The sequence below is a fragment of the Columba livia genome, chromosome 13 (genome assembly GCF_036013475.1).
Source record: "Columba livia isolate bColLiv1 breed racing homer chromosome 13, bColLiv1.pat.W.v2, whole genome shotgun sequence".
Taxonomy (NCBI): domain Eukaryota; kingdom Metazoa; phylum Chordata; class Aves; order Columbiformes; family Columbidae; genus Columba; species Columba livia.
In genome coordinates, this window is record NC_088614.1 from 12112507 (window position 1) to 12119764 (window position 7258).

General features: G+C 60.7%; 1 protein-coding gene across 1 annotated transcript; it reads right to left on the reverse strand.

The window, feature by feature from the left end:
* Nucleotides 1-9: 9 nt before the first annotated feature.
* On the reverse strand, nt 10-4067 carry TPPP3 (tubulin polymerization promoting protein family member 3). The gene is made up of 4 exons (XM_065029065.1): nt 3929-4067; nt 2473-2664; nt 1176-1329; nt 10-942 (listed from the first exon to the last, which is right to left on the reverse strand). The coding sequence occupies exons 2-4, from the start codon at nt 2658-2660 to the stop codon at nt 754-756; spliced, it is 531 nt and encodes a 176-aa protein (XP_064885137.1). The 5' UTR covers nt 2661-2664; nt 3929-4067; the 3' UTR covers nt 10-753.
* Between the last annotated feature and the right edge of the window lie 3191 nt (nt 4068-7258).

Below are 7258 nucleotides of genomic sequence, written 5' to 3' on the forward strand. Positions count from 1 at the left end.
ACCGGGGGCGTCAGTGCGGACAGGGTTTTATTGCAGAGCCAGGTTACAGCGCGGGTCTGCAGCAGCCTTTGGTTTGGGCTTCGCGAAGGCAGCGGGGGGCCGCGGGGGTTCAGGTCAGAGACCTTTGCTGACAGCCAGGCAACACTGAGCTCTCCCAGGGTGCATCCCGAGGCTGGGCTGGGAGCATCCCGGCAACACCACAGGGTGTGAGCCTCCGGCGGTGCTGGGCAAGCGGCAAAGCTGGGCAGCCCCATGGCGAGGGCACCCGTGGGGAAGGCAGAAGGTGGCTGTGGTGTAACTGGTGCAGGGTTAAAGTGGGTCCCCGGGAGGTCTGCAGGGAAGACAGGCTCGCTGTTCCCGGTGGGACTGTTAGGGAGGGTGCCCCGAAAGCTAGGGCTGAGGTAGGGAAGGTCTGGGTGCCAGTGGGGCAGAGGAGCCCTGAGAAGCAGTGCTGTTAGTATGGTGGGTGCTACCAGTGGTGGGGGGCCGGGGGTGACAACACATGGGGCACAGGAGGGGCTGGGGTGTCACAGCACAGGGCAGGGACAGACGTAGTGCCGGGGCAGAGCACACAGCCCAGTGACTTCCCAATCACATCAGCGCTGGGCGGCCGACATCCCGCCAGCCTGGGGCTGGCCCCAGTGCAGCCCCCCGGGTCCCATGTCATACGGGCACGTCCCAAGGCTGATGCAAGCACCGGCCTCACGGCCGACGCGCAGGGACCGGGGCGGTGGGTGCCATGGGCACCTGTCCCTACTTTTTCACTTTAGCATCGTAGGTGCCCGCATTCTTGTAGGCACTGACGTAGCCGCTGTTGTCCACGATGTTCTCCCGCCCACTCTTGCCCTTGCCCTTGCCGCTCTCATCAAAGCGCTCCTTGTGGGATCCCGTGTACTTGGAGGTGTCCGTCAGCCTCTCCACGGCCCCCACTGTCTTGGCTTTCTGCAGTGGGGAGACGGGACACAGGAGTCAAGAACATACCTCATCCCCTTCATCCATTGCCCCATACAAGCTCCTGCTGCCCACTGAGAACCCTTCTGTGCGCACTGGACCTGTGCAATCCCCAGCCCACCCAGGGCCACGACATCTCCTGGAAAGTGTCTCTGCTCAGCTGCAGGCAGAGCTCTGTCCTCCCTCCCTCCCCGCCCTCCTGCTCCAAGGCGCCCTTCACTCACCGTGACACCCACGTTAATGGGCTCCTTCCCTGCCACCAGCTGGCAGATGGCCTCATATGCCTCCTCTTTGCTCTTATCCTTAAACCTCTTGGGGGCCAGCTCCTCCAGAGCCTTTTTGAACTCCTCGTAGTTGATGACACGGGCTGTCTTCCCTCTGCAAGCACAAAACCCAGGGTGCCATCAGCACAAACTCAGCTTGTGCCTCCAAACAGGGCTGCAGCAGGATGAGCTGCCTGGAGCTTTGTCCTCCACCAGCCTCAGGCCCCTTGGCCACCTACAAAATGCAGCTATAGCCAGGGCACTCCCAGCTGAACGGGTCAGGCTAGGCACAACTGGTGACGAGCTCCAGGAGCTTTCCAGACACATGCTCTTAATGTCCCCCGTGCCCAAAATCTCGTCCCTGCATGGGAGTGCCTTGGGACTTGGGTGCTGGTGGCAGGAGGGGACATGCATCCACATCCATTCCCACTGCTCTCAGGCTCCCTAGGTTGTCCCACACACTCTCCCCTCTGACAGGCAGCAGTCCTTATCTGGACAAATTCGGAAGGGCGTGCACAGAGCATCTCTCCCACAGGTACCTGGTTCTCATCCCTGGGGCAGCACAGCAACCCACTCTCCTACACATCAAAAACCTCCCCATGCTTAGACCCTCCTAGCTGTACCAACGAGGAAGGGGATGCCTGGAAAGAGGGGGTGTAGGGAGGAGGCTCTCCACCCATCCTTGCTCCTGCATCCTGGTGCAGAAAATTTGGTGTCACCATGTCCTCAGGGACCCTGAAAGCCTGAAAGCAGCCCCAGGTGCCTTTAGCCCTTCAGCTGCCCCTGTGACCTCTGAGGAGCAAAGACTAGACCTCTCACCAAGCTCAGGTGTGGGCTGGCCAGACTGAGAAATGGACTGCGCCATGTCACATGGGACACCCATGGACACCTTCCTCTGCTCCCTACAGCACCTTCTTGCTAGATAGGGACCTGGCAGAACCAGCCAGGCCCACCACAATGCCTGGGAGCAGGAGTAGAAGCACAGTCCCTGCCCCAAAATCTGAACCTCCTCCCCCCAAATATGGATTAATTTATTACCAGGTCTTGTGAAAGCAGCCACACAAACTCCCTGAAGGCAAGATGCCACAAGGCAGCACCTGCTGCCTCATGATGGAGGGACCATGGATGGCCTGCGCATGCAGCTCAGGTACCACCCCTCCCTGGGACCACCACACCCAGGCACTGTCACCCTGCCCATGCTGCAAGAGCATCCCCAGCCTCTGAGTGGCTGGAGGCCCCAAGAAGCTGAGTCACTTACTTCACCTTGGAGAAGACAATGTCCACGTCGGTGCTGGTGACACTTTTGCCATCAGTGACTTTGCAGTCTTTGCACAGCTTGGCCCAGTTCTTCCCATTCATTTCTTGCCCCGTAGCCTTGGTGTCGCCATAGATAGCGAATTTGCGGAAGCTCTCCTCCAGGGATGCCATCTCAGTGCTCCCGGCCATGGGGCTGCAGGATGAGATGCAGAGGGGTTTGTTACCACCCAGGCTCTGGCTAGCAGCACCAGCAGAGCTCAGTTGCTCTGTGAGGGCAGGAGGAGGAGGAAAAAGGCTGGCGAGGGCGGAGGGACCGCAGCAGGAGCGGGGCGTTGTGGGGTGAGAGCTGGCGGCAGCCTCGGACAAGCCCCAAGGCCAACAGCAGAGACGTGTCTTAGGGGATGTAGGTTCCAATTGAGAGCTGTCAGCGGTGAGGCTGTCGGCTCCAGGGGCTGGCGAGGACTGAGTGCATCAGCCTGTCCCCTCGGGAGCACTCTCCAGGAATGACGCAATGCAGCCGCCTTCCTTGCGCTCGCCGATGATGAGAAATGGCACTACTGCCTGCCTCCAGCCTAACTCTCCCCTGCCTGCTGGATCTGCCAACAGCTGCATCCTCCTGCATGGATCTGGCAGCACCCCAACTCCGCAACGTGCCCCACAAAGCTGGGTCAAACACAGTGCACTGCAGCCTGTGGCACTGGGGTGCCCACTTGCAGATGGACCTCTGTGTTCCCACACAGAGCTGTGGCCGCTGTCCCGCCCCAGCTCCCCGCCCCGCCGTCGTCTTGCCAGCCTCACCCTGCCAGCTCAGCATCCCTTGCCACGTGCTGAGCACCCACAGCATCTCAGCCAGGACTGGGCGCAGCGGTACCCAGCTGTGGCTCCAGCACCCCAAGGCACAGAGCGGGTACCTCGTCAGTGCCCAGGCGCAGGGAGCGGGATGGACCCCCACAGAGCCTTGGCGAGAGGCAGAAAGGGACACGAAGGAGCAGAGGGCTCGGCTGCTGCGCCGCCAGCCCTTGTGCTGCCGGGCAACCGTCGCTAGGGAGGAGCAGTGTTGCCTGGCGACTGTCGCTAGGGAGGAGCAGTGTTGCCTGGCGACCGTCGCTAGGGAGGAGCGGGTAGGCGGGACACGGCAGCCGCTGGTCCCCGCCTGTCCCCGGGCTCCCGCGGGGTACCCGGCGCCCCGAGCCCCTGAGAAGCCGCCCCGCACCGCACTGTCCCGCACAGCGGAGCTGGGACCTTCCCACCTGGAGCTCGCCGCCCGTGCTTGGGGGTGTCAGGTTAGCGGGACCCCCCGACCCCCTCCACCGCTCAGTCTCCCGCTACTCCCGCCCACCAGCCCCGGGACGGGCAGCGGCCGGAGCCAGGGTCCCGGGGGGTCCCGCTGCCGCCGCGCCCAGGGACCGGGGGGTCCTGGCTCCGCCGCGGCCGCGCTCGCTCTCCCGGTCACTCACCTCCCGGCGCCGCGCTCTGAGGCGGGGGGGGCGGCCGCCGCTGCCTGTTTAAGGCGCCGCCATGGCGACGGGAGGGGCCGCGGGCCGCACCCGCACCGGGCTCCGGGCCGCCCCCTCCCGCCTCCCCCAGGCCGCAGCACGGCCGGGGAGCGCTCCCGGGGCGGGGACGTGGAGCCCGGGCAGCAGCCATGCAACCACCTCTGGGATGCCTTCCACCACCCCACGAAGCCTCTCCATCACCCCACACGGCCCCATCGGCACACCACAAGGTCTCTCCATCACTCCATCACCCCACAAGGCTCCACCATCACCCCACAATGTCTTTTCTCCAGCTGACAAGGGCCCTCCATTCACCCCACAAGGTCTCTCCACCACTCTGCCACCCCAGGCTTCCCTCTGGCAGCTCCCCTGTCCCCTGCCCCACACAGCCAGTGTGCCCTCCCATAGATGAACCAGTCCCTCTTGGTAGGTGACACTAGGGAACAAAGGTCTCTGCTTGGGCTATGGGTACAAACACCATCTGTCCTGGTGTGACGGCCACCATGGCAAGTGCTTGTCCCCTCTGCATGGCCCAGTGGCACACCCTTGGAGTGACCCTGGGGGCAGCCAGCCACATGCCAGTGCTGCCCACCATGGCTGCCTGGCTTCCCTGGCCTGAAGCCTGACCACACATTAGGCTCCAAGGGTGCTGAGGGTTGAAACAGCACCCAAATATTGTGGTTGCCATGGAGCCCCAGCACAACCCACATCACTTACTCACGGCCCCACCTCAGCTCTTTGACCAGACGCCTCCAACGTCGGCACTCCCCAGCCTCGCTCAGGCGGGCACAGGACGTCCTCCATAACCAGTGGCAGCATCACCAGATGTTCACACTGAGTGGACACAGCGTGTCATTTGCTGCTGCCATACTGGGTCCTGTGGGTAAATCAGCAGCCTGGGGAGCAAGGCAGCAGCTCAAACACAGGCAGCCTGTGGCACCTCCTGGTCTCTGTCTGCCCTAGGCACTGTGCAGAGGAGCTGCAGATCCAGGATGGACACAGGATACTGAGCTGCCCCAGGAGTTCTGCTCTTGCACCCAGAGCCCTTTGCTTTGGGATATGGCCCCAGCAAGAACCTCGCCCTCTCAGCTGAGGGGTGCAAGTTCTCTGCTGAGACCTTGTTGCCAGCTTGTGACTGGACAAATCCTTGAACAACCCACTTATCCTGATCCTGGCTTGGAGCAGAGCCTGGAAACCTCCAGAGGTGACCACCAGCCAACTCAGCAGGTCTGTGATCTGAGGTCATTACCTTTACCTCCCACCACAGAGGTGCGTGCCAGGGCTGGTGTCAGAGGCTGCAGGCATGTTACAGTACCTGGTCACTTTGGGTAGCCCCAGATGGTCACAGCCACATGAAAGACTCCACTTTGTCATGTCCTTCAACCAACCCTGTGACCGCTCCATCGGCAGGAGCTGCTGTTTCACAGCCCAGCCAGAGGCAGGGTGGCAACCCATGGCTGCCAGCACAGACATCCCATAGGAGAGCAAGGACAGGTGTGGATGTTTATCTAGTAGGGCCAGACCAGCCTTGCCAAAAAGTGTTTCTCCTCTTTCCATCTTGTCCTGGTAGAGCTCAGACACAGCCAGAGAGCCTGGGCACTGCATGGAAGAGGTGGCACCAGGAGGACTCTGTCCTGAACACTCATGCTTCCCACCCTTCATAAAATATGAAAGCAGGTCCCAAAGCGCAGAGGCTCAGAGGTTACATGGTTTGCTGTGAAGTGGGAATTTAAAGCAGCCTCCATCCAGGCCAGCAAAGATGTAGGGCTGTCATCCCACCCCGCAGAAAGCGGGGAAGAGCTGCTCACCTGCTCTCTGCTGTAAGGAGAGGGCAATAACTGCAGCTACCATGTCAAGGTGGGTGGTTAAGTCTTGCTGCAGGTACAGCCCTGTCCTTAGCTTGCCCTGCACATCCCCAATGAAGCAGGTGTCTTTGGCCTTATTTCCAGCTTCAGAGAGAAGCCCAAGTAATGCCAGCTGGAGCATCCAGCTCACAGCAGCTCTGACAGGAGCAGGCAGCACAAGAGGCCAGATCCACCCAGCTGGCAGCAGGCAGGAGCTGAGCTGGAGTTGGGCGCATCGGCAGCTCTTCTGCCAGAGCTCCAGCCAGCCCCAGGGGCTGCAGAACCTGAAAAGCCCAGGGGCGGCACATGGAGAGAGACAGGCAAGAGGGGGGCACCAAGCCAGGGCTGGCGAGTTGCCCCATGGGGTCAGGTTGAGCAGGTCAGGTTTCGGTTCCTAAGGGCTGGGGTTTGTTGTGCATTTGTTGTCACCATGACAGCCCCGTTGGGATGGAGCACGGTCCTTGGCTGGCTCCTGCTGTTCCTCATACAGTCCGGAAAAGGAAGCCCAGGAGGAGGCTGTGACTTGGTCTGGAGCCCACGGTGCGGGCAGGAGCCAAGGAGGAGGTTGCACAGGTCCTGTGATGTGGTAGAGGACCATGTTCACGGCTCAGTGCTCAGCTCCCCAGGGATCTTTCCCTTTTTGTGATGTCCAACAAGGGTCAGGACATTCCCAGGCTGTCTCCTGTTCCAGGGAGCTTAACGAGCTGTGTAACTTCAGTGCTTTCCTGAGGCACACTGAGGCTCACAGCTCAGTGTCACCAAGACACGGCTTCAAATGCTGGGCTTGTGTTTGCTAGGATCATGCCTATCTCCCTACCTTCACACAGAGCCCTGGCATGCAGCAATAGCTCCAGGGTGCAGCTCAAAGCACACACAAGAGCATGATTGCAACCTGTGAGCACCGTCTGCACTCACCCTCTGTCTTCCTTGCCCCTTGCCTCCCCCAGGGCTGGGCACTGCAGGCTCCCCAGAGTCATCTCGTTTCAGTCACTGGCTCGGCTGCAGCTGGGGTGGGATGAGGTTATGCAGGAACGCTGCTTCTCTATCACAAGTTGCTACAAAACAGAGGGCAGTGTTTCAGAGGTTGTGCAATATGTATACCGTAACCCCAGCAACAGCATGTCCACAAGACATTAACGGAGCTTAGCTGCAGCTGATGAGCAGCACGATCACAGCGTGCATGTGTGTGCCAGGTGTGCCAGCAGCACGCAGAGCCGAGGGAGATCTGCATGCACAGCACCGGGCAGAGACGAGGGGGCAAAAACCTCTGTCCTCTGGCAGGAGCTTCCTTTTCCCCTCCTGCAACTCAAGGCAGCCCCTTGAGATGCTCTCAGGTTGTGTCAAAAGCAGAGCATAGGATCAGACTCACTAAAAATTGTTTCCCGAAGGAAGTTCCCCTTGACTTCAAAGAGAAAACTAAGAAACTTGAGTCAGGCCTGAAGATGAA

Excerpts from the sequence above, each read along its gene's own strand:
- TPPP3 (XM_065029065.1), bottom strand. The coding sequence starts at position 2,660 with ATGGCCGGGAGCACTGAGATGGCATCCCTGGAGGAGAGCTTCCGCAAA. Across the intron at positions 1,330-2,472 it reads ATTGTCTTCTCCAAGGTGAA|AGGGAAGACAGCCCGTGTCA; the intron begins GTAAGTGACTCA and ends TTGTGCTTGCAG. Across the intron at positions 943-1,175 it reads CCATTAACGTGGGTGTCACG|AAAGCCAAGACAGTGGGGGC; the intron begins GTGAGTGAAGGG and ends TCCCCACTGCAG.